Here is a 27623-nt window from a genome sequence, read left to right on the forward strand (position 1 = left end):
CTAAAATGCATATATATGAAGCTTGTTTTAAGAAATTGTTTAAATTTAATAAACACAATCAAATTTAAATGATTGTTAATAACACTTTTTTAAAAAGGTTTTTTTTTTTTTATAAATACTATATTGTCATCATCATGTACAACAGTATTGTACACTTCGTTTTTAGTTAGACTCATTTGGTTCTAGATCATTTTGGTAGGAATATTGATAAATATTGATATAGTAAACCATACTAAAGCCCGTTATAAAGTAGGGCATGTTGCCCACAGCATCCACCCACATAATACCGGATGAACTTGACAGAATGAACGGGAAACGCTCGCGTGTTTCATCCTCCAAGAACTTTCAGCAACGTCAAAAGTTTCGTCAACTTTTAAAAATTGCAACATCTGTATCACATTTATTTCTTCACAATACGGAAATGCGACATATTATGTCATGTGAGGATAAACGAAACGTCTGAATCCACCGAGGACACCGTCGTTCAGTACTGATGTCCTTGCAGCGAAAAAATGTCGGAACCGAGAGTTAAGCGAATTAAAACTTGCCTTCCTCTTTGTAAAACACACGTATCTTCTGCTGAGAGTCAGGTGAAACAGAATTTCCCGAGAGTTGTGGAAGAAAGTCTGTGTGGAGTTTCCACTTTACTTATGGAGGTCTCCTACAAACTGGAAGCGCTGGTAAGAGCATTTAAACATGTTGCAGAGTTGACACATCATTTATCCGTGTTGATAATATTATGCTGTTTACATTTGCAGCATTGCTTCATAAGGATTATAGTCTATAGATTTGTGTGTTCTTAGTTAACTGCGTTGAAAAGTTCAGTAGTTCTGTTGTAGTAACTCCCACCCAAACTGAGCCAACCATCGTCATCGTGTTTCCTGTCAGTACCATCACACACGAACACAATGCAGAAGAGAATGTACGAGATTGGTATCTTTAAATATGTATAATGCAGCAAGTTTATAGAAAACAAAACTTTAAATTCAGATTGTTTTTAATAAGTTTGGAAAAGGTTCAATAAATGAATAATTAAATGACAACTGAAACATTTTTATCAGCATTTCACGTTTATTTACACACTCATGAGCATCTAAATGGGTCATCTTTGTTGCTTGTTTGAGAGCATGCTGGTTATACCCACATTATATTTGACAAACAGAAAAGCTTTTTGTTACATGCCCAAATTTTGAAACAGAGTTTGTATTTAAGTGCAGTATGTATTTATTGTAATAAATAATACAGATAATATTACAATTATAATAATAAATAATAAATAACAAATAATAAATGAATAATTTTGTTTTGAGTTTTTTTTGAGAAAGTAAACAAGCACTTCTTTACTTGCAGAAAACCACAAGGGAAACTGTGGTTTGCTAGATCATCTCGTTGTTTAGTGTTGTTGTTGTTGTTGTTGTTGGTTAAATCATACAAACATTATCAGATCTAAATCAAATCAGTCTAAATCAATCTAAATCCATCTTGCTTGCTTTAGGCCAGAATTTTTGAGCAGAGTAATTTGGCTTTACCCAGAGTGGCTGCGTATTTTCATCAGGAGTCAGTGAAAGAGCAAGAACGTGCCGAAGTGATGCTAAAATACATGTCACAGCGAGGAGGAAAGTACTGCAATAAGAACATTAAGGTAATTCCCCATTTTTTTTTTTTAAATGATTATATGCAGTTTTAAAATTATGGCTCAATTTCTCAGAACTCAACATACAAAACCCACAAAACCCACACAGAACATGCAAAGCATCACACACATCTATCAAAAGTGTATCGAGGTATAACTCTGGTTTTAGAAGTAAGGAGACACAAAATTGGGAAAATGTTTTTGATTTAAATCCCATTTCCTGCATTTACATACATTTCAAGAGTTCACACTTAGCTGATGAATAATTATAAGCTTGTTTGGCATGCTGTCCCGGGAAAGAGCCCTGAGCTCATAATATCCTCGAGCCCGGGGCTCCCTCCCATTGCAAGGCGAGAGGGGAGTTTGAGCTCAGGTAGATCTCGAGAACTCCCCTGCTGTAATAACCAATGAACAGCCAGTGAATGCTCTTGAGAGATAATCATTTACTAGGAGCATGTCTATATGTTGGTTTGGATTAGTCAATTAACTTATGTTGCATGTTTTTTTGGATGGTGGAAGGAATCCGGGAGAAAACCACGTGAGCACGGGGAGAAAATGCAAACTCCGCACAGAAATGTCTGCTGGTTTGGTAAAGCCTGGAACCAGAGACATTCTTGCTGTGAGGCAACAGTGCCAAGCACTGGGCCACCGTGTCACCCATCTAGGAAGAAGGAGGAGTAGGGGTGGATGGGGAGATTCTTAAAAACAAAGATAGCGGTGGTACGTAACCCAGGGTCAGAGGCGCAAAAATGGGGTATGCAGTATATGCAGTGCATAGGGGCGCCGCACATGGGGGGGCGCCATTGTGCCAAAACTATTTTTGAAATGAGCCTTTTTAAAAGTTTCAAATAATATTGAATAAATAAATATATTTGGTAAAAAAAGTTTATTTGGCATTTTATACGAGTTTAATATTGTATTTTATTAAATAAAAATAATATAATACCACCCCTCCCCCTCCGTAGACCAGTTGATTAATCCGTCACTTGTTTAAAATGGAGAGAAGAATGAAGAGGAGTGGTGCCCAAAATAGAAAACGAAAAAAAGAACATGTAAAACAATGCCTTAAAATGAAATCTGCTATGTCAAATTGGATAATCAGAGATTGGTAAGCTTATACTATTATTAACATACTATTATTTACCTTCTGTTTTTGGGAAAGAGTTCATAAATCATAACCGCCACCTAGCCTGGGCTTTACCCAGGGCCGGAGCGAGCTGAACTGGCGCTTTAGGCGAACGGCGATCACGCCGCCCTCAACCCGTAATGTTAAGTGAAAAAGAAAGTTACCGGTTCGCGAGGACCGGGGGGTTCGCTGACGCCGCCCTCTCTATTCTGCCGCCTATACTGTAGGTCGCCTCTATAGACGCGCCGTTCCTGCTTTTACCAAGCGTAAGAGCAGAGGAGGTGGTTTTGTCCAGGCAGGGGGACAATGATGCACGATCTCACCGTGGCTGCTTCCGAAATCGCATACTTCCATCCACTAAAGTATGTAAAAACAGTATAATTCGATGGGCTAAATACATATACCTGGCGTAAGTCCATGTGACTTTACGGTAGACGTTTGATAGTCGCAAATAACTTTTTTTGTGAAGCATATAACTGACAAGCATACTGGGTTATATGATAACACATGTAAAAGTCATAAAAATCAATCAATAAAAAATACATTACATATGGGGAGATATTTAAATAATTAGATTGTACAGATTATTATTTTTATTATTATTATTAGAAAGGTTTTATGGCCTTCTTGTATCTTGTAATTGAGGTCAAATAATTATAAAATATTTTAAAATCTTTACAGAAAAAAATAAAGGAGGAAGTTATAGACATTACTTTAACCTGTATGTGAAATTTCCCAAGAACAATTATCAACTTCAGAGCAATATTGAGTGTATTATAGCCAGTTTTACAGTTAAAAAAAGAAACATGCATTCGTCAAAGTTAGTTATTTTGTAAAATGAATTAAAAAGCAACCCTGAAACCTGTTTACAAAAATCATCAGAAAATGTACAAGTACAAAATAGATGTAAAAGACTTTCAGGCTCAGTGTTACAAAAAGAACATTTGTCTTTAAAATTTTAATACATATATTGCAGGGGTAGAACCTGTGTAATTTTTTTCAAATTAATTTCTTTTACCTTATTTGGGAGTAAAAACTTATTACTTGTTGACCAAATATCATCTACAAGAGGTAAAATAACAACGAATTCCAGTCAAACAGCCAAGTTTAAGGTGTTCATGTAGATGTAACTGTTTAGATTAAATTAAATAAACTGTCAAATCACACGAACAGTTGAAGTCAAAATTTAAGAAAACAAAATTTTTTATTTATTTCATTATTTTACCAAAATAAGAGGATCATACAAAATGTATCTTTGTTAAGTTAACCTGAATATATTTCATATACAAGAGAAAGTAATAATTGGTTTAAAAATAATTAGCGCACATAAAAGTTGCCATCCGCTGCGTAAAACATATGCTGAATAATTTGGTGGTTCATTACACAGTGGCGAGTAATAAAAGGACTAAGCCAAAAAAAAAAAAATGAATGAATAAATAGTGACAGTGTGAATGTTTTTAATACTATATTTTTAATAGTTTAGTAGAAAATGTCTTTGATTTTTTTGTTAAATATCTGGTCTATTTTCTCAGCCATGAAGATGGGGAGGGCAATGACAAAATAGCAGTAAATGAGTTCAGAGCAGGTGAAGAGAACAGGTAAGAAAGGGTCAGATTGTATATCTATTTTAGTTATGTTAAGAAACATTGTAAATTAAGTTATTCTAGACTTTGCTGATTAAATGTTATAAAACATCTGTTTTGTTTACTTAGTCATGAAGATGGTGAGGACAGAGAGCAAGAAAATGTAAATAGAGCCAGAGAAAAGAACAGGTAGGAATGGCCCAACAAAAATAAATGAATAAATGGCAGGTCAGGGTTTTGCAAATTTAGGTATTGTTTGTCTTGCAAAAATGTAGTGCATGGAAAGAGGGAGAGTCACATCTTCAGTATGACATCAGTGGGGAGGAGACAGATATGGCTGGAGAATGCAAAGATGCAACAGAGGAGGTAGCAGAGGAAAGACCATGTTCAGATGACCCAACAGATTGGCCTGCACCCCTTCAAATTACTGACACTTTTAGACAAAAAATGACTGAGAAAGGGCCTTTGAAATGTCCGGACGGGCCATATCCCAAATCTGAAAAGAGTAACAGGCACTTTTCAAAAGCCTATTGTTATCGCTTATTATCAAATGGAGAGAAAATTGAGCGAGACTGGTTGTTGTATTCCAAAAAAGCAAATAAAGTGTATTGCTTTGCATGCAAATTGTTTGGTGGAGCCAAAGCATGTGACAAACGTCTTGTGCTTGGATACAACAACTGGCAGTGTCTTTCAAAAACACTACAGCATCATGAAACAAGTAACCATCACATAGATGCTTATCTTTCTTGGAAGGAATTGGTAACTCGTTTGCAGTTAGGTAAAACAATTGACAGTGAAATGCAAAAGGTGATCACAGCAGAAAAGTCCCGCTGGAGGAATGTACTGACCAGAGTGATTGACTGCATTCTTTTTTTAGCTGAAAGAAACTTGCCATTGAGAGGAAAGAAAGAACAGTTGGGGAATCCTAAAAATGGCAATTTCCTTGGCTTAATTGAGCTTCTAGCACGTTACGATGTTACAATGGCAGAGCATCTCAGAGAAATATCTTCCAAAAAAAATACTTCTTACCTGTCCTGGTGTACTCAAAATGAGTTTTTGCAGTCTATATCTGAATGCATCGTCAGAAAAATCTGTACACGCATTAAAGAAGCAAAATATTTTGCTGTTGAATTTGATTGCACTCCTGACATTTCAAAACAGGAACAAGCTTCTGTTATTATAAGATATGTCCACACAGATGAAAATAAAAAAGCAAGTGTACATGAATCGTTCGTTGGCTTCACCGCTGTGAAGGACACAACTGGTAAAGGCTTAGCAGAGAATCTGATTCAAGTAATTGAGCATAATTTAGGTTTGGAGTTAATTAACTGTCGTGGGCAGAGTTACGACAATGGCTCCAATATGAGCGGTATTCAAAAAGGGGTCCAAGCCTTAATTCTAGAGAAAAACCCAGAAGCATTATTCATTCCTTGTTGCAGCCACAGCCTTAATCTGCTTTTATGTGATGCAGCATCCTCTAACAGAAACTGTTTAACTTTTTTTGGGACTCTTCAAAGATTGTATACAATCTTCTCTTCTTCAGTCAAGAGATGGGACATTCTGAAAGAATTTGTGGAAATTACACTGAAGCCACTGAGTGACACCAGGTGGGAAGCCAAACTGGATTCTGTTAAAGCTCTGCGCTTTCAGCTTGGGGGAGCTGTTGATGCTTTGGAAAAGCTTGAAAAAGTGGCGAAAGATTGTAAAATAGCATCAGAGGCTAAATCACTCTCTGACGAAATTGTGCGCATGGAATTTCTTGCATGCTTGGTAATTTGGTATGACATCTTGGCTGAGATTACACATGTAAGCAAGGCACTACAAGCTGCAGATGTGTCTTTGGACATAGCTGTTATGCTGATTAGTTCTCTGAAAGACTTTTTGGTACAGTATAGAGAAAAGGGATTTGAAAAATCCATGTCTGTAGCACGCAAAATGGCAACTGAAGTCGACGCGAGCACAGAGTTCAGAAGGAAACGGCTCTGCAAACGGAAAAGATTCCATGATGAAACCAGACATAGCAGCGAAGATGAACACCCTGAAAAGCAATTTAGGTGTAACGTTTTTAATGTAATTGTTGACACAGCAATCCAAGAACTTAGTGACAGATTCAAAAATATTGGTCATGTCTCAGACAAATTTAGTTTTTTAATCAAAATGAACACTATGACAAAAGAAGAACTGGAAGAATCTGTAACAAGATATGCACTTACAACAAGTGACATTTCAAGAGACATCATTCAGGAAATCTACCCTGCAAGCCGAATCCTCAAACGGCACACAAGAGCAATTGACAAGCTGAATTTTATTCAGCAGGAAAATCTTGACAAGGTCTTCCCAAATTTAACAGTGGCATTAAGAGTTTTCCTAACAATGCCACTAACTGTTGCCTCTGCAGAAAGATCTTTCAGCAAACTGAAACTTATAAAAACATACCTTCGTTCAACTATGCACAATGACCGCTTGTCACAGCTTGCAATCATCTCCATTGAAAACAATCTAGCAAGGTCAACCTCATTTGATGAAATACTTGACAAATGGGCAAGTACAAAAGCAAGGCGTGTTAAAGTGCAGTAATCATTTAGGAAGGAAATTAAGAAGAAATTAATTGAACTTTTACCACTACTTGTTCAGATTTGTAAAATGTATTTGTTATAAAATATTGTTTACAGCCAGAACACTTGTCTATGGACTTCTTTTATTTTTGTTTGTATTGTGTGTGTTTAGATGTGTGGTCTTGGTTAGCCCTGCATCCTCACAAATTTTGTTATACGTAAACTCTTAGGGGGTGGGGGCGCAAAACTTGATCCCGCATACCCCTCAGTAAATGTGCAGTTGCGCCCCTGCCCAGGGTATTTGTAGTAGCTTAGGAGTCGTCTGATTGGTGCATTGAGAATTGGATAAAGCGGATCCAAGCGCTAGCAATCATAAGCACGTGATCTTCTCGAAATTAGTTTATAAATAAACTTCACTTAGGGGCTATGGTGAGACAAAACCCAGGAAAAATTAAATCGGTTATTCCTTTATTGGGTGACGAACCATTGTAACTTCATTGTCATTGATTACAATTATAGTCATACTGGTACGTAAGTCTTGTAGTAACCTCCAGTAACACTCCAGGGATTTCCCAATGTTTATTTCAATGAGTTCCCTATAGAGATTTAAACAAACTATTATTTCAAATTAATCTTAAGGTTATATAGGCATATACTGAGCATTTTATAGCGATAGTTCACCCTAAGATGAAAATTCTGTCATCATTTACTCTCCCTCCACTTGTTCCAAATCTGTTTGAGTTTTTTTTTCTTGGGTCGTACACCAAAGAAGATATTTTGAAAATGCATGCTAATGGATAGCATTGTTCAAAATATCTCCTTCTGTGCTCAACAGATGAAGAAACTCATAAAGGTTTGGTACCACCTGAAGTTGAGTAAATAGTGAGTAGATTTTAATTTTGGGTTGAGCTATGCTTTTAAGTGTTCTTTGAATCTGTCATAGAAATAAAGAAGGGCTCCCGGAAGCATGCGTGACATCATGCTTTAGATTTTCAATGCAAAAACAGACTCCTTGAGGAAAATCGTGTTTTTGGGTTTTGTTTCAAGCTTTTCACACAGCAACAAAGGTGTGTTATTAATTAGCACATGAACTTTATTACAGACTTACCAAACATAATCAAGATGACTTTTAATATAGTAATGTGAGTTTGTATCAGTGACCTATATTGTTCATTTATTTCATTAAGGCATTTAGTAATTTATAATTTTTTATGACAATTTCAGAATTGCCAAATAGTAAAAACTGTGACTCTATTAAAACATTGTTATAAACAAGAGACTTTTTTTCCCCCCAAAAAAACTTAAGTTCCTATTCTCCTGTCTGTATGGGGCAGCACTCCATAGGGGGATGGTGGGCAGAGAAAAAGAGAAAGGTTGGGATAAACCAGTGGGGGGCTTTGCAGAAATCTCCCCTTTAATGCGTGTTAGGGTATACGTTTCCATGAGTTCCGGAAAATTGGAGAGATTAATGTGAAGGCGGAAGGACAGTGCATTAATTGTAGTTCCAGATGAATTCCATGGCACCCGTACTGCTGTCACCTTACACTGTCTTCTCTTCAGTTTTTTTTTCCACACTTCCCCCGATTTTATGACTCGTGTAAAATTGATCTGGACTGAGGCTGGTGAGGGTCCATCAGCAGCGATTTTGAACACCTTGTTATCCGGTCATCCAACATGGATGATGCTTGTGCACTATTGGAAACAACTGTGTGCTGTTTTTGTTAAATTGAGCTTAATTAAAATTTGGCAAATATTCTACTCAACTTGACACGTATTCATTTTAGATGTTTTTTTAACATTTGAGAAACAACAATTGCATAAATTTATGCTAATGAAATGAAATACAACATAAATGCAAGATGCATTCAATCATTCATTCATTTTCTTTTGAATGAATAGTCCCTTTATTAATCAGGGGTCGCCACAGCGGAATGAACCGCCAACTTATCCAGCATTTGTTTTATGCAGCGGATGCCCTTCCAGCTGTAACCCATCACTGGGAAAAACATACACACTTATTCACACACATATACACTACGGACAATTTAGCCTACCTACTTCACCTGTACCACATGTCTTTGGACTGTGGGGGAAACCGGAGCACCTGGAGTAAACCCACGTGAACATGGGGAGAACATGCCAACTCCACACAGAAACGCCAACTGACCCAGCCAAGGCTTGAACGAGCGAATTTCTTGCTGTGAGGCGACAGCACTACCTACTTCCCTACTGCGTCATCTAAATGCACGATATACATGCAAAATGTACTATGTCACTATGGTAACATTCGCTAACATTTAATAATTATTCTAATGACTTGTTTGCCTGAAAATGTAGCCTTCTTTTTTGTAAAGCCCAAAATAAATCCAAAGGTTCTCGGCAAAAGCACTGTTTAAATTAGATTATTTAAACCAATCACAACAGATTGGGCCCTCTGACCAATCAGAGCTGAGGATACTGTGAGACAAAGGAGGGGTTTAGAGAGTCTGGATACCTGAACCAACCATTTCAGACACTAATTAAAGAGGTAAATCTGCATTAAATTCAAGAAAATAACATGTTTCCTGACCTTAGATTCACATCCTATTGACCTTCAAACTAAATGAGCAAACTTTTAAATAATATGATATGTTTACAGGTATAGTACATCCAAAATAGTACATCCATCCTTTCTTCTGTTGAAAAAAGATGATATTTAGAAAAATGCTGATATCTGACAACAATTTCAATTCAGTTCAATTCAATTCACCTTTATTTGTATAGCGCTTATACAATGTAGATTGTGTCAAAGCAGCTTCACATAAAAGGACTTCCAATTGACTTCCATATTACTTATTTCTCCTACTATGGAAGTCAATAGGTGCCAGCAACCAGCATTCTTTAAAGATCTTGTGAAGTGTTTTGAAATGTGTATTTTTTATGTTTGCCATACTCTCAACTGAAACATGAAAACAGGGCAGGATATATGGTAGCTCCTCGCTTAAAAAAAACAGCCAATGTTTCATTTTTTTCACAGGTCTGCCATTGAGATTGGTTAAAATGAAGAGCATCAAATGAAAAGCAAATGAGCAATGTCTTGGAGGCGGGACATGTCACATACTAGAGAGAATTTGGTTGGTCAAGATTTGATGAGAATTTGAAGTGATGTGATGTCAAAAAAAGTTGATCCATTTAAGCAGAAGTGACAAATAACAATCTTTGAATGTTTATATCTTCTAAATGTGAATTTTGTCACAGCTTTGGAGCACACTAGCTTATAGACATACTGATAATAACATCTAAAAAAAATTACCTTTGAAATAGCTTCTTTTGTGTTCAGCAGTAGAAAGAAAAACAGTTAAAACCACGCAAGGGAGAATAAATTAGGGTTTTTATTTAAATTTTTGGGTGAACTGTCCCTTTAAATATACATTATGTAACATTTGCATTAGTAATTTTTTGTACATTTTTAAACAAACAGCTGTTTTTTGAACTGATAACATTAGCTTGATGAATTGTTGTGTGTTTGTGCACAGAGGCCTGGCACTGAACAGGTGTGTGCTGTTCTTCCTGCTCTGGAGATCATGCTTAACCAGTGGAAGGAGGAGATGAGTGTCATGCTGGAGATTAATCATCTGGCTCATGAGCACGACGATCCACACACTGCCAGTGTAATCAAAAGTCAGTTCATTGAACCCCTCATCCAAAAGGTCAAGCTCGTAGGCGACCTCTTGACCAACGCTCGCAGAGTGGGCTGCACCGATGACAGCACTGCTGGCTTTGGCGAGTTCCTCATCGACCAGCTACAAGAGAACCTGACGATAGCTTAGACTTGTGTTCATTTAGAAAGCATTATATATTGAATGAACAGATTGAGACAGATTATGTTATTGGTCAAGTAAGTTGTCAAATAAATGTCTACCATATACATTTTACCATATATTTACAGAAGACTGAAGTGTAACGGTAGTTCATACACCATAACGTCTTGTCATGTATATTTACAGCTGAAATTAGTTGATGACATTAAATTACTCCTTTATGTCTTAATGTGTGATCACACTGACCCCAATTAACTGTTAATTTGCAAATTTTATATGTTTTTGCCACTATCCTTCATCTCACTATGCTTTACCCAATTTTCACAAGATGCATTTTAGCAACAGTTATTTGAAGGAGGTTCATTAGAGGGATAGTTCATCTAAAAAATTTTATTTACTCACTTTTTACTCACCCTTAAGTGGTTATAAACCTTTATGGGTTTCTTTCTTTTGATGAACACAATTTTGTTGTACAAATACTATAGAAGTCAATTGTTAAAGGTTTTAACTTTTTTCAAAATAACATTGTCTTCAAAAGAGAAAAGCTTTGGAACGTGAACTATCCCTTTAAAATAAATACTTTAATTTGTACTAAAGCTATATAAAATAATGTATTAAATTTTCAGTTGATGTGCACACCAAAATAGCGCATCTTGTCTTTGACCTATGTAACAAGTCACTCCAAATGTAAATACTATTAATATAAAATAAATACTATAAATGTCATTTTTAATGCCAATAAAATGTGCCTTTTGTAATTGAAAATCAAATATGTTTGAATTAAATTTTTACATATAATAAATTCAAAATATTTATATATATATATATATATATATATATATATATATATATATATATATATATATATATATATATATATATATATATTAATTTCAAACTTATTTGAAATGTTGTATGAACTCTATTGTGTAACTGGTTTTAATAAACATGTTTATATATGCCATTGCTTATTTTTTCTTATTATTTTATAACATGTTATATATAACATTGAAAAAGGAAACAGGAAAATTGTTTTCTTAATATAATGACGTCAGTTATTTTTTCTACTTTGCTGTTATTTTTCAAAAAATGTTTAAATATATATTTTTATATAAAATATTGCTGATCCAATTTCAGCAGCCTGGATTCTAGCTAAAGATTTATTTGGGGCTTTTGAAGAAAATAGAAGTTTCATCTGGCTCTTTAACGCCCCCTTTTGTTGAACTGTTATTGAGACTGTCTAGCAGCTATTGCAAAGAAGGCTAAATAAAATGGGCCGCATTAAGAATAAATACTTAAATACATTTACTTCATCTGATAGACTGATCATGGTAAATAACCAAATAAATTAATAATCAAAGTGTCCCTTGGAAAAAAAAGTAATAATAATAATAACGAAATGTAATTTTCTTCATTGCGACTTGTTTACTATATTTTATTATACGTTTAATGTAAGTTTACTTCCAGTATTTCATTAAAAAATATTCCATACCTAAATTGATCAAGCGACCTTTATCTGTGCATTCTGAACATCATGAACTGAATAGCATTCATAATGTAATGCTAAGTTGTTAAACGTGTGAATGTTTGTGTGTATTTAAAAGTATTAGATTTGAAGTATTTATTACTCACATTTTTTTAAACATTTTCGATGCAGCGCTATGAGGAAAAAAAATGTCCATGAAGAAGTAAAAACAAAAAAAAAACAAAAAAACACATAATAATAAAACAACACTTTAAATGTTTGTTTTCTGTTGTTAGGGTATTTCTGTTACTGAATTATCCGTTTTATCAAACTCAGCACAAATAAATTATATAAATTAATTAGAAATGTATTCATTAGAAAGTAGAAACCAATTGCACTGGGTGTTTATTTTCATTAATAAGCAAAGATAAAAGCAAGATCATGCTTAAATTTTATTGTGAAACTGAAATTTGATGGAAAATAAACAAGTAGACATGAATTTAATTCGGTATACGCGCGAATAAAACTTCTTTATATTATTTCTAAGGGGAATTTATCATTCTAACATTTTTATGACACCATCATTAGCTACATGCTGTCAAAATCACGCCCCCTTGTTATCGCACATGTTCATTGGTCAGTCTGTCGTCTGTAGGACTTCCCCCGACAGGCTGGCCTGTTTATTATCAGGCCCTGATCTTTCACCAGCAAGAAGTACCTGAGGGGTACAAGCAAAGAAACCCTACGAGGACCTGCGAATTTTAGACTGTAGTCTTGAAATATACGTTATTTCGGGATCTGAAGGACTTTGTCTTACTATTCCTATTTTTATTTTTTACAAATTTACTACTTTGGAAATATTCAATTAAATATCTTGTTTATTAAAACTTTAACACAAAAAAGATGGAGTTGTCGGATATCCCCTTCCCCATCCCATCAGCTGATGATTTCTACGACGACCCTTGCTTTAACACCAACGACATGCACTTCTTTGAAGACCTGGACCCCAGGCTCGTTCACGTGAGCCTGCTCAAACCCGACGAGCATCACCACATCGAGGACGAGCACGTGAGGGCGCCCAGTGGGCATCATCAGGCCGGCAGGTGCCTACTGTGGGCATGCAAAGCTTGCAAGAGAAAAACTACCAATGCTGATCGTCGCAAAGCCGCCACCATGAGAGAGAGGAGGCGACTGAGCAAGGTCAACGACGCTTTCGAGACCCTCAAAAGGTGCACGTCCACCAACCCGAACCAGAGGCTGCCCAAAGTGGAGATTCTGAGAAACGCCATAAGTTATATCGAGTCTCTGCAGGCGCTGCTCAGGAGCCAAGAGGAAAACTACTACCCCGTTCTGGAACATTACAGTGGAGACTCTGATGCTTCCAGTCCGAGATCTAACTGCTCTGATGGCATGGTGAGAAACTTATTTTACATACTGAAGCTTTAAATACTGCAGCTACAGTATAATTGTGATGCCGTTAATTCATAAATCGTTTAGTGTTTACTTGGACAATGTATGCTGTTTTTGCACTGATTTTGGACTTTAGGATAATTTAGCTGAGATTATTTTTCAACATTCAAGAGAAAGATGGAATTCATGAAAGAGTGCGTGTAAATATTTTATCTCATGTGTTTGCAGATTAAATTGTCTTTTAAAATAAATTAAATTAAATTGTCTTTTCGTTTTCTAGATGGATTTTATGGGCCCAACATGTCAGACGAGAAGACGGAACAGCTATGACAGCTCTTACTTCAATGACACACCAAATGGTAAGTTCACAAAAAAATTAAATAAAATAAAATAAATAAATAAATAAATAAAAACAAAAATTGGTTAAATAATGTTTGTAACTATTATGCAAAGTTAAACTCTTCATCTGAACCAGTTCAAACTATTATGTTTCTAAATTCTCATTGTCAATAATTTCATTTAAGTTAAAAACTTAAAAACCTGTCTGTTTATTTGTTTTTTATAGCTGACGCACGGAATAATAAAAACTCAGTAGTGTCGAGTTTGGATTGTCTGTCCAGCATCGTGGAGCGAATTTCTACAGAGACTCCTGCATGTCCCGTGCTGTCAGTACCGGAGGGGCACGAAGGGAGCCCGTGTTCTCCGCATGAGGGGTCTGTCCTGAGTGACACCGGGACCACCGTACCGTCCCCGACCAGCTGCCCTCAACAGCAGGCTCAGGAAACCATTTATCAAGTGCTTTAAAAATCCGCAACATTTCAAAACAAATTGAAAGAGACAATCTGAATCAAGAAACTTTAAGCAGAAAAAGGCGAATCCGATCTTAAACGACAAAAAAGACTTTTGATCCACTACTGGAAGATTTCTTCTCTTTCTTTCTTTCTTTCTTTCTTTCTTTCTTTCTTTCTTTCTTTCTTTCTTTCTTTCTTTCTTTTTTTCTTCCTTTTTTTCTTTATGCTGTGGAAAATGTAATTCCAATATGAGAAAGACTCAGCAGACCATCAGAAGTGAGTTTCTTAACTAAGCTTATTTATATTATTATATCCACGTGAAAATGTGACCATATTTTTTCCCTTTGTGAATATATTTTCTGTCATCATCACCTTTTATTTTCCTAATTATTTACGGAAAAAAATCGTAATCCAGATACGAATAGCAGGACCATTTTTGTAAATGTGTAAATAAGATCTGTTTTGTTAAAGCGACGAAAACGAACAAACATATTATTGTATTTAATGATGCCTGTTTGAAACACTAGTTTGTTGTGTCTTGTGTTAAACTTTATATTTATACTTCTTAAACGAGTGAATGTCGGATTAATAAAATAACTATTTATACTGGAATATCTATGTGATATTTTTGTGATTTATTGGATGTTTAAACATTTACATGTGTTATATCAATTGTTCAAATCAAATCGGTTTTGCGTGACAAAATAAACAGGCCTACAATTCAGTTTCATACCCAATTTCACGAGGTTGTAACTAAAAGTGATACCACAATAAAGAAGACAAATTACGCAATTTTAAAATAAGATTATAAAGGTTTACATGTTGTTCCGGAGAATCTGAAACCTTTGAGTTCCTAGAACAATTAAATTATCCAGCTTATTTGTTTGATTATTATTGCACGTTAAACAAAGTAATCTAATTGAATCAATTAGCCGTTTACTACAACACAAAAGTGTGTTATAGAATTTTATTTATGTTGGACTGAGGGTACAGACATTTTCAGAGATGTATAGTAACGAAGTAGAACTACTTCACTACTGTACTTAAGTACTAAAAGGCAGTATCAGTACTTTACTGGAGTATTGTTTTTTTCTCCTACTTCCACTTTTACTTAAGTACATATTTTCGATGAGTTTAATACTTTTACTCCGATAGATTTTTTATGAGCTGCATCGTTACTCGTTACTAGAGGTGTCAAAATGGTCAATATCGGTTCAGTAATAGATCATAACGGGTTATTACGTACTGACGTCATTTATCTCCTATGTGCGGTGTCGCAATACTATGGCGAAGGACAGAGGCGCGAGGGCGAGTGAAGGCGGCACAGCACACGAGCCGCTATTTCACTACTACAGAGAAATGTTGTGAGACTCCATCTCTGCCTCTCTCACTTTGGACATTTGACCCGCTGGCCTGTTTGTGAGGTAACAAGGAGTTTCATCTCCTCTTGGCTGTTAAAGCGATACCTGTGGATCCAGACCTGGGCGTGTATGAGGTGCAAGTTTTCTCCACTGTGTCTATTATAGATTACCTGTGTGATAACCGCGTATTATACATACATAGACTGTAACCGCGGCTGTTCTTCCCGCCATCAGTGAACAACGCTTTCATTTCTAAAGCCGATAGCAGCCCTTTCTGTTGAGAAGGTGAAGACAATAACCAATCTAAGGGGTCTAAGACCTCGCCTGTCAGCGTTTAAAAAGCAGGCGAGAGAATATTTACATTTGTTTATTTGCTATAAATGCTCATGCTGTCTTCTGTGTATGAGTTTTGTTTGATACATTCAGAAAGAGTGTTTTCTTTGAACGGGTCAAATTAAGGGTACAGTTCATATATATTACTGCTGTATTAAAGGACACAATTTTATTACAAGTAACCATTTAACTGTCACACCAAGAAAAAAAAAACCAATAGAATTTTTTTATTTATTGCATTTCTTAACTCCTAATGTCGCTAGTTAACACAATCAATACATTTTCCCCCAACACATCCCATAATTTCTAAAATATCAGCCTCTACCAAATGGTTGAGATGTTGGTTTATGGTAAAAGTACCAGAATGAATAAATATACTATAAAAATATGAAGTTTAAGACCAATTTAATTAAAACAATCAAAATGAAACATTTTTGAATACTAAATCATAGCCATAAGCCATAAAATATTTCAGATTTTCATTTAATACAGTAATATACAGGTTTTCTTTTTTTTACAATAAAATCAAAATCAAGTGAATAAGAACGTTCGTTTACAGCGTTTACAACCAGTAAATTGTGCTCCAAAAATGGGTTTCAATAGTGTTTTGAGTGGATTATGGACTGTTTTTGTGACACACAACTTTGAAAGGTGTGTGTTAAAGCTGTTATAATCTGTCAGATCTGTGGTTCAAGCGTGAGAGAAAAACAGTATTGCAAGTCATGTTTCTTTTCGTTCTGCTTAATGACGTGCCCCCAAAAAAGAGATTTAAAATAAACAAAACAATATGATGTCTTTTGACTGCATTCTTTAATAACTACATTACACAATACTTGTACTTTTACTTTCAGTACTTGAGTAGTAAATTTTGAAATAAACTACTTGCAATACTTAAGTACAAAAATGTTGAATACTTTAGTACTTCCACTTAAGTATGGTACTTAAAGAGCACTTTTACTTCTACTCAAGTCACTTTTTGATAGAGTACTTGTACTTTTACTTAAGTCTGGGTCTCTAGTACTTTATACATCTCTGGACATTTTATAAGAAGATAAAATGTTTGGTCTCTATTTCGACGCTTAATCATTTTCATAAAATGATTACGCGTTCAGCAGCACGAACAGGTTCAATTCAAATAAACAGACGTCTTAAAGTACCAAAAGTATGCTTTCGCTGTGATAAAATAGCAGAATATTATTTTCCCTGAACAATTCAATGTAGTTTATAGGCTAATTGTTCAATGAACATTTACAAAAGATAAATATTTTCCCGTTCACTATAAATAATCTTTTTTATTGAAAGTTCTCACACAAGTAAAGGTTCTTCACAGAACCATATATAGATTGCAATAATAACTTAATAATAATAATAATAATAATAACAATAATAATAATAATGATGATGATGCTGATAATAATAATGATAATAATAACAAGATGTAAAAATCTTTTTTTAAGATGTAAAAATGGTTATTTGGATGAAGAAGCGTGATTGCCTTTACAAGTCTGTTCAAAAGGTTCTTCAAAAGAATAAGAGGTTTAGTATTTTGAAAATAATCTTGTATAATCTTTAAGTTCTTTTAAGAACTCAGTTTTGTGCAGTTTTATTGTATTATGCAAAAACTTTTAAGGTTCATAATGTTTCCTTTATTGGTCTAGGCTAATTATAAAATGATTCCGCGTTTGGATTTTGGACAAAAATGACTGATTTTATTGAAATTTATTATTTTAAGAAATCTTTTCCATGCAACTTGGACGAATAATAAAATTGGACATTGAAGACATGCCAATAGCACCATCTTGTGTACTGAGCTTCACGCACCATATGTCACCGACACAGCCTATTTTCCTGATTTTTTAGCTCATTGGTCTGACTCAGCATCATCATGAGTAACATGTAATAAGTTTTTCTAACCCACATAACATAGCTTATACCTATCTAGCCTTAATGATCAGACTATTAAAGATTTTAAAAAATCTGTTTAAAAGAAGACATGTATAGACGCAAGTTGTTCCAGCAACATTTTTTACACATTTAAGAGAGAGAAAAAAAACGTATTGATAGAATAATCTGTGACTCATTTCAACAGAATATTTCCCTTGTTTGTACACTAAAATAAATGAGGTTTAAAATGGCTTTAAAGCTCACAACTTTGTTGAAACGTTTGAATTGGCACCGCAATCTCACATTTGTTTGTTTGAGATAAAAACTAGGGCTTTTTCGTTGGTATAACTGAGGGAGGATGAATTTCTTTATCGCTTTTACATCTCGTGGTTATAAAAGACAGTGTCCCATTACTGGACACCGTGATATAAAAAAGAAAGAAAGAAAGAAAGAAAGAAAGAAAGAAAGAAAGAAAGAAAGAAAGAATAGTGCAAAAAAACTCGCAAATTCTCCGTGATTTTCTTAACCATAATATTCTAGAGATGCAGCAACAACCCACATCAACTTAAATTGCATGCAATAGGATGCACTGGTTGTGGAATTAAAAAGAGAAGGCCTGGGAAGACAACATCTAAAAACAAAAAACAAAACCTTTATTGGCGTTGTGGTATGAACAAAAGTCCCTAATGAGAACTATGGTTTTTAAACTGGTAACCACAAATTAAAATTCTGTCACACTTTAGCCATTGTAGTTTAGCAAACACATCAGTCCGTCAATTCTATTATAAATCTTACAATAATAAAACCATGGTTAATGATCGTAAGGTTTTCACGCTTTATTTACATGGCATATAAAGGAACTAGTTGAAGATGAGGGAGAGTAGGTTGATCAACGGTTTGCGGGTATCTTTCATCACTCTGGTGGTCTTGGTCTGCGGGGCGATGCACTTACTTTCTGCGACGAGCGGCGGCGCCCTTCTTGCTGCTGCAGTGCAAGAGTGAATAAAAAGTGAACAAAATAGATTTCTATTTACTTCACACCATGGCATGCACATACAGTGCTCAGCATAATTAAGTACACCCCATTTTCAAAATTAAAATTTTTATCAATTTCTCAGTGAATATAGGCAATGTATTTTGGTGCATTTAAACAGAACATATTTATTAAACAGACATATTTATTAAAATAATATTTTAGTCACTAAAAATATTTAGAAATTGAAAGATAATACAGTTAAACTCATGCTAAATATCGCAAAAAAATACAACCTACAATATTTAAACAATTTTTTTTCTCTTGATTTTTCCTCTTTTTAAAATTTGTATTTAATAAAAAATGTTTATTTAAAAGATAGACTTGTGAGGGGAGTACTTATATATGCTGAGCATAGGTTGTTCAAAACAGGCTTGAACTACTGTCATAATATCTGATGTATTTATAGCTGCTACAAACACAGCATATATATATATATATATATATATATATATATATATATATATATATATATATATATATATATATATATATATATATATATATATATATATATATATATATGCACCATATTTCTACTTGAGAACTCTTACACACTGAATCCATCACATTCAGGCCATGCACAACAGAGGGCGCTTTGGCATTCATGAAACTTACAATTTGCTGAGCTCCTCAACTCTCCTGCGCAGTGTAGTAACCTGATGAACATGAGGTTTGACGTCAGAATTAAAACTGATACTTCAAGATACTGCAAATCTTAATGTGTCCTATTTTCTGTCATGTCCGTTTTATTACCTCATACTTCTGTCTCTTCAGCCTCTCTATGTGTTCAAATTTCTCAGATTCCAGAGTCTTGATCCACTCGTACAGCTCTTGTGCTTTGTCCCTGAAGTTGATGACAAAGACCTAAGACCTATCCTGACATTTTACCAGGCTACTTTAACAGCAGTAAAACTCACCTCAGTTTGTCTTCATTGAGATGGTCAATGTTGAGGGGTTTGCGTCTCTCAGCCAGGATCTTTTTCTTCTTTTCTCTTTCTGTCTGTTTCTTGCCACCTTTCTTAGAGTCAGCCTGAAATACAATTGAGCCTGTGGTGTCAGTTACAGCTGATTCAATTAAATCTCTGTGCTTCATTTGAACAAGGCTAATCGACTAAATGGTATTGTTGTTGTCAAATACCAATATAATAGAAACTAAATATTAACCAAATTTCAGTTTAAGCATCAATGAAATTAGTCGTGGCGAGCATTCCTATTTGTGAGGTATAAACAGAGCTCACCTTCTGCAGATAGCTGCTGTAGTTGGAGCCCATACCGGACAGAGCTGATTTTTTCTTGGCATCTTCCTCTGCCTTCTTCTTAGCATCTGCCTCCTCCTTTCTCAACCTCTCCTCCTGTGAAGCCACCAAGAAACCGCATCAGTGTTTTTCTAGATTAGCCTATGTACATTTACTGGATTCAGAAGTCAGTGTTTCATACCTCACGTCTCGCATGACGCTCCTTATCCTTCTCAGTTCGAATCCTCTGCTGCTCCGCCCTCTCAGATCTGCGCTTTTCCTGTTCAGACATATTATCGTTTACATTTACAACTTATTGTGAGGATCAGGCCAGGCTCTAAAAGGAGGCTTCTTAGCAGTGCCACAGAAGGACCACTATTTGAGATTTCACATTGCACTTTAAGCTGTTTAGTATCTAGCAAAATAAGTAGAAAAATATTATGCACATCATATCAAAGATAAAAAAAAGAGCTATCAGAAATTATTTATTAAACCTATTAACTAAAAAAAATCTGCTCTTCATTAAACAACACTTGTGAAATTGTTTTAAAATAATTTTATATATATTTATTTGATCTGATTACATTGTTAGTGGAACAAACCGTGTTTGTCATTAAAATATCTCATTATATTATTTTGTCAAATAATATTTAACAGCATCATTCATATTTAATTATATTTTAATGACAAATTCAGCCTGTATCACCATAGTTGAGGTCAAAAAAATATTAAGTACGCTATTATGAAACTCAGATTTATAATGGCTTCATGACAGTCATGTTTATGACAGATTTATGACAAGTTATTCTGTCTTGGTAATGTCAAGTTGTCATGAGCAAGACAACAAAGGTTGTGGTGTATTTGTATGTCAAGTTGTCATAGCAAACAATTTCATCTTTACATTTAAAATGTCATAACAATACAATCTCCTTCACATTCATGACATGTCATCATTATGAACATTTAATATCAGTCTTATGAGCACCCCTTCAAGTAAAGTGTTACCGAATTGGCTTGACATTCACTCACAATTCTCTCCCGGAGAGCGATGAGTTCCTCCTCCTCCTTCTGCCTGTGCTCAAAGTGAGCATCAATGAGGCACTGCAGCTCAAGTGTATCCTTGTTGTGACGTTTTTTCTGAATATCCTGCATTCAGGCACACAGGGAACAATCTAATTACTTTGCTGTCAAATACTTGGCTGTTCGAGGAGTGTATGATTTCAAAGATAAAGAAAATTCTTACATCAAAGTCCACTTTCTCACCATCTGGGATTTTAGGGGCTGTTGGCCTGCAGTGAATTAATCACAGTGAGCAAAATATCTTAAAACAAATAATTTTATTCAATATTGATTTCAAAATGCTTACTTGAACTTTGGCTTCTCTTCTGTATTGGGAGTGAAAATGAGATCATGTTATTGAGAAATCAATGTTACTAAATTAACACATCAGTATTCAAACATTTGAAATATTGACTTGTTACACTTGTGCCCATAACGTTGTGCAAATATACCCTTGTGGTTTAAAAAATGGTAAACCAAATACCAATATGGTAAACAAATATGAAAATGTTTGATGGTTTCTTATTGAAAATAGAAATTACAGTATTGTAACAGCACTAGTTTCTGTTTTAGTGCAGATTATTTTTTCAGATGTTTTGAACAGCAGCTTGTCCTAAAAAATCGAGGATCCGTTTCGATTGTACACAGTCAAAATATTAGGTAACTGTGTATTGTAACATTACTTAAGCCAGTCTGATTTGTGGATAGCATTGTCCCAGTTATATCTAGTAAATAAAGCTTCAAGCCAATCAGTGCAGTTCTTGGTTCTTGCACTCTTGCTCCAATTTGTCACCCTTGAATAGCAGGGTGAAATTGTATATGTTGTCCACTAGGAGGAGACATCAGACTACTTTTTTAAGAAGCTAAAATCTGTATTCAACCCACTTTCCTTCATTATTATCAACTATTGTATATGGCAGAAATTTCCAAACTAGAGTTGGCCCATGGTAATCTTTAATTTGGCCCACCATCCCACATAAGAATGATGGGGAGGGTTGGGGCAAATGCCTTTAACAGAGATCATAATTTCTATTTGAACATAACTTTTTTTGTTTGTTTTATTCCTGAGCTATACAAAAAGCAAACTGAAAATAAATGTTTCAATTAAATTCTGTAAATGAATCTGATTTTTAAAAATTTACATGCTGATAAAGAACAATGCAGAAGATATCGACGAGCGAATCAAGGCAAAAAAACAGGTGCAGCTTGACTAGCTCGATTCTGTTATAAATGGGATTGTTTTTTGCTGTAATATGTTCATTATTAAAATTTAAAAACATATACTGCATTAGTTAATACAAAGCATTGTTTTCTAGTTATTTTAAAATAATATATAAATTAGGAAATCATCAAACACCAAGTTTGGTATAATTACCTTCGGCGCACCATCCTCGATCAAGTTTGGTTTTTGACCCCTCATAAGAAAGGGGATTTTTCTGGTATTTTGGTAATAGAAAGCATGTTTAATTGTTTGTTTAATTATTGCTGAATTGATTATTTGTTAATAATTCATGATTCATTCATTCATCAATTTTCTTTTCGGCTTGGTCCCTTTATTAATCTGGGGTCGCCACAGCAGATGCCCTTCCAGCCGCAACCCATCTCTAGAAAACATCCATACACACACACTCACACTCATAAACTACAGACAATTTAGCCTTCCCAATTCACCTGCACTGCATGTCTTTGGACTGTGAGGGAAACCGGAGCACCCGGAGGAAACCCATGCGAACACAGGGAGAACATGCGAACTCCACACAGAAACGGCAACTGACCCAGCCGAGGCTCGAACCAGCGACCTTCTTGCTGTGAGGCGACAGCACTACCTACTGCGCCACTGCATCACCTAATTCATTATTATTATTATTATTATTACTGGCAGTAGTAGTGTAAAAGTATTTACAAGACCTTCTAGAAAAGACTGTAATCATTGTAACATTTTAAATGAATTCTTTTCAGGTCTAGAAAAAATAAATCTCTTACATTTCAAGATTTTCCAAAACAGGTGGATCTGTAACTGGTTAATGAAGCAATCAATTGAAATAAGCCATGATGTGTGCTTAAATCATTAACTTGTTTTAAAATTATTTTGTACTGTTTAAATCATCTTGTTTTCTTAGAAGTGAAGCTCCCTAGTGGCTCCTAACTCCTGGCTGAGGACCACTCAGAAACAGGCCTGTACATTTTTTCTAATAACCATCAATCGGCAAATTGTAATTAAACATTTAACCAACTGTGTGCTTTAAATGAACCTTTTTAAAAAATGGAAATCAGCGTATTGTATGCCAAATGCAAATTGTCGAACTGTATTAAAAAATGTAACTGTGTGCTTCAAATAAACATTTAAAATAAATGTAAATAGTCATAATGTATGATATATGCAAAGCAAATGTCATTTAATTTTAACTTTCTGGGTAATAAAACCACACTTTGCACAATGACAGTGCCATGTAATACAAGAAGAATGAAGATGAATGAACAATGAGTAGGGAAAACTGATACTGATAACAAATATTTGCATTACTTAAATAAAAATAAGATTAAACTGGAAAATGTACTCACCCTCGAAATGCTGCTCACTGTAAAGAAAAAAAAAAGAAAAACAAATAAATAAGACACTAACATGCTATAAGTGCTCTTATTATGATCCAGTTAATGCAGAATTATGTTTTATAACCAAGAAATGTTCTGATACGTACATGTCCTCTGTGTCTGACATGGTGAAAGTGGACTTTGAGACTAAAAGAATAATGCACAAAACATTGTCATTATAATAATCATTACAATATATATCCTTCCTTTCAATGTTGACCCCTTAATGTTGGCTAACTGCACTACAAAAAAAAGATTGTCTTAGAGGTTTTGTCTTGTTTCTAGCAAATATCTAAAAAGTCAAGCAGAAAATTTATTTTTTAAGAGATAATATACCAGAATTAATTGAAAAGTATGGAAAATAATCTGCCAATGGCTTCCCAGTGTTGTGTTGTGGCTGGAAGGACATCCGCTTCGTAAAACATAAGCTGGATGAGTTGGCGGTTCATTCTGATTAATAAAGGGACTAAGCCGAAAAGAAAATGAGTGAATGAATGAATCTGCCAATGCACTGCAAAAATTGCTTTTCTTACTTATATTTTTATCTTCTTTCTAGTCCAAATATCTAAAAATTCTTAAATCAAGAAGAATATTCTAGACAAGCTAAACATAATGTCTTGTTTTCAGATATAATATGCCAATATTAAGTGATTCTTTCTTTAAAACAAGCTAAATAATCTGCTAATGGAGTAAGCAAAATAATCTTGCTTTTCCTTTTGACATAAGATTATTTTTCTCACCCCACTGGCAGATTATTTTGCTTATTTTAGGGGAAAACTCACTTAATTTTAGCATATTACCCTTAAAACAAGACAACACGTTGTGCTTGTCTAGAATATTCTTCCTGATTTAAGATTTTTTAGATATTTGGACTAGAAATAAGACTAAAAATCTAAGTAAAACAGGTATTTTTTTGCAGTTTGGGGTAAGCACAATAGTAATTTTTCTTTTAGATTATTTTGCTCACCCCATTGTTTTAAGGGAAAACTCACTTAATTGAAAATTGTTGAAAATATTTAAAACTTTATTTTTTGACTGTCTAGAAAATCTTGATTTAGGAATTATTAGATATTTAGATAATTGAAATATTAGATATTTGAACTAGTAACTAGACAAAACATCTACACAAGAAAAGCATTTTTTGCAGTGTGCGGCTTTTTGTCCAGGGATATAAAATGCAAATATTCAGTCCAAAGTTAAGTTGATGGGATACCAGAATATTAATTATATATTTTTATTTTTGATTATAGTATTCTCCTATGATTCACAGTTTTTTCACAGTCGTTATGTCAAAGCATTGACAACATTTTATTATTAGTTGACCTGTGAACCTGCTGACACAAGAGAAGAGTATTCATTCTCCCTTTTATGTGGCCATTTGTTTCCCACTTCGCCTGATAGATATCACTTTCTTTTAGAAGATTTTGTGTATAAAGGCATGTATAAACATATTATATATACTTTAAAAATATATAATGTTTTTAATTGTCTTTGTTGAAGGTTTTAACTAAAATGTATTGATCTATTGCAAGAAAAAAAAATACTTCTAATCCTGAAACAATTAACAGGATGGATTGGTTTAAAAATAAAGGAATCAATCAACTGTTAAATCATGGTTACTAATTAGAAAATGAATGTGAGCGATCCCCACAAGCATCTCAGGTCAAAAATAATATGACTTAGACAAGACAGCTGCACATAATAGACCCAAACATTGTTCAGGATCCGGTTTCCAAAGCCCAGCTCAGGTTTTTTCCTTTCTATATTTGGACACAGTTCTGAATAGATTATGTCATTCATTCAACTTTAAATAAAAGTACATTTAAAGCACATTTACTTTTAAACAACGTTCAGCTAAGGATGTGCATTATGACGGTATAGATTGTATGGACGAAATAAAAAGTATATAATTTCATATTGTGCACTTATTCCTATTATGCTTATTTTGTGGTGTCACAAAATACATTGTTTATGATAATACTTTCATAATTTATAAGAGCACAATAACGCCATTTTAAGGATTTAGACAGAAACATGAATAACGGCATTGTGGGAAAGTTGAAATCTTAAAAGTACAAAGTTTACATTTAGCATTTTATTCAGTGCTTTATTTTTATTTTTATGTTGGATTTGTAAAGATTAGTTTTTGAAAAATAATTATTTGATTTCTACATTTTTAATCAAACATTTGCCAACATTGAAGTTTTAAACAAACTGAGAAATATGATCACATATGAAATGAGTACATTTTTAATATGTAATTTAATATGTATGTAAAAAAAGAAAAGAAATATACATTTGGTCTATATATATATATATATATATATATATATATATATATATATATATATATATATATATATATATATATATATATATACTAGTAAATGACTGAATTTACAGAAATGATGCTGTATTGTTATATATATATATATATATATATATATATATATATATATATATATATATATATATATATATATATATATACATATATATATATATATATATATATATATATATATATATATATATATATATATATATATATATATATATATATAATTATCAGGATATGAGATGACTTTGCTCAGCTCTACTGTACATCCAACTTTATTCAATGCATAAATTATGGTTATTATGCCTTTGATGTATCTATATCGTATCTATATAGGCTGAGTGAACTTCGCAAGTTTCCATAAAATCTGATGAGCTCACATGTTAATTAATAGAAATTCCCTAAACCCGCAAATATGCACAATCATCCCTGTCATTTCAGCTCTCTCATCCACTGCACTCATGCCCTCTTTTACCCTTACCTCAGAAAGCTGAAGGAAGTGAGCTCCCTGTTGGTGGAGACTGGCTGTAAAGTTCAGCAAACATGCACGCATGAAAAAGTCTTTCTGTTATAGTGACACTTGATCCATGGAAATGTCCCATTGGTGGAGATTCCATAGTGGGAAGGGTTAAAAAGGGAAGGTTCAGATCTTGTCCACGGGCGCTGAATAAGGAGATGTGAGAGGGTTTGAAGAAATGCAGCAGAGGTGAAAGTTTGTTGCACTGTTGCTATATTTGCTGTGGTACCACGTAGGCACAATTAAAACATTCTCTGAATGAGCTGAACTGAAGTGTTATTGACTTGGCTTTGGTGTTGTTTTAAAGTATAATGGATAGATGCTTCAGATGAGGTCTGGGGTGTCCCACAGGGCTTGCTCCTAAGTCCACAAGGGTTGTGTTACAAATTCTTCTGTTATATGAAATTACAACCAATGCTAGTAATAACTGGTGAGCCATAGAGATATATTTGCATGTTATTATTGCAATTATCACTAATTTGTCATTACTTTATTCAGTTAAATTCATTCAGAAATTCAGATAGCTTTGATTTTGTTGTTAAAATGATTGATTTTACATGCGTTATCCTTACAATGAATATGTGATAATTTACTTCAAGTAAAAAATGTGCCTTAAAAGCAGCTAGTTGAATCTACTTAAAAAGTGAGTAAACCCATTGATTTAACTTAATTTTTATAATTATGCATATGGTTCATTTACTTTTTGGGTAAATGTGTAAATGCCAGAGCGGCCCACTACATACAATCAAAATGCTCCCCATCTATGCAGGCCCTTGAATATGTTTAAAAACTCCTATTCTATAAAAGCACAAAAGCCATATATTGGAAATAATCAGAGTTAACAAATTAAACACTTGAAAATTTTAATTTATTATTATAACAAAATTATAAGCCATGTTGGAAGT

At 34.1% G+C, this 27623-nt stretch overlaps 3 protein-coding genes across 3 annotated transcripts; 2 read left to right on the forward strand and 1 right to left on the reverse strand.

Annotated features, from left to right (window-relative positions):
• Positions 1-275: 275 nt before the first annotated feature.
• On the forward strand, positions 276-11477 carry zgc:172145 (Ferritin light chain, oocyte isoform-like). Its single transcript, XM_056452406.1, has 3 exons — positions 276-680; positions 1496-1642; positions 10413-11477. Exons 1-3 carry the CDS (start codon positions 513-515, stop codon positions 10704-10706), a joined length of 609 nt encoding a protein of 202 aa, XP_056308381.1. The 5' UTR covers positions 276-512; the 3' UTR covers positions 10707-11477.
• Positions 11478-12886: 1409 nt separating this feature from the next.
• myod1 (myogenic differentiation 1) lies at positions 12887-14977 on the forward strand. The gene is made up of 3 exons (XM_056452189.1): positions 12887-13575; positions 13853-13931; positions 14138-14977. Exons 1-3 carry the CDS (start codon positions 13066-13068, stop codon positions 14374-14376), a joined length of 828 nt encoding a protein of 275 aa, XP_056308164.1. The 5' UTR covers positions 12887-13065; the 3' UTR covers positions 14377-14977.
• A 3596-nt stretch (positions 14978-18573) lies between these two features.
• tnnt3a (troponin T type 3a (skeletal, fast)) lies at positions 18574-26833 on the reverse strand. The gene is given in 12 exon segments (XM_056451562.1): positions 18574-18926; positions 19593-19633; positions 19731-19821; positions 19895-20007; positions 20216-20329; positions 20415-20492; positions 21242-21358; positions 21456-21501; positions 21579-21597; positions 23834-23850; positions 23971-24010; positions 26683-26833. Coding segments are annotated over 12 exon segments (849 nt in total). The 5' UTR covers positions 26819-26833; the 3' UTR covers positions 18574-18889.
• Between the last annotated feature and the right edge of the window lie 790 nt (positions 26834-27623).

Source organism: Danio aesculapii, chromosome 25 (assembly GCF_903798145.1).
Source record: "Danio aesculapii chromosome 25, fDanAes4.1, whole genome shotgun sequence".
Taxonomy (NCBI): Eukaryota; Metazoa; Chordata; class Actinopteri; order Cypriniformes; family Danionidae; genus Danio; species Danio aesculapii.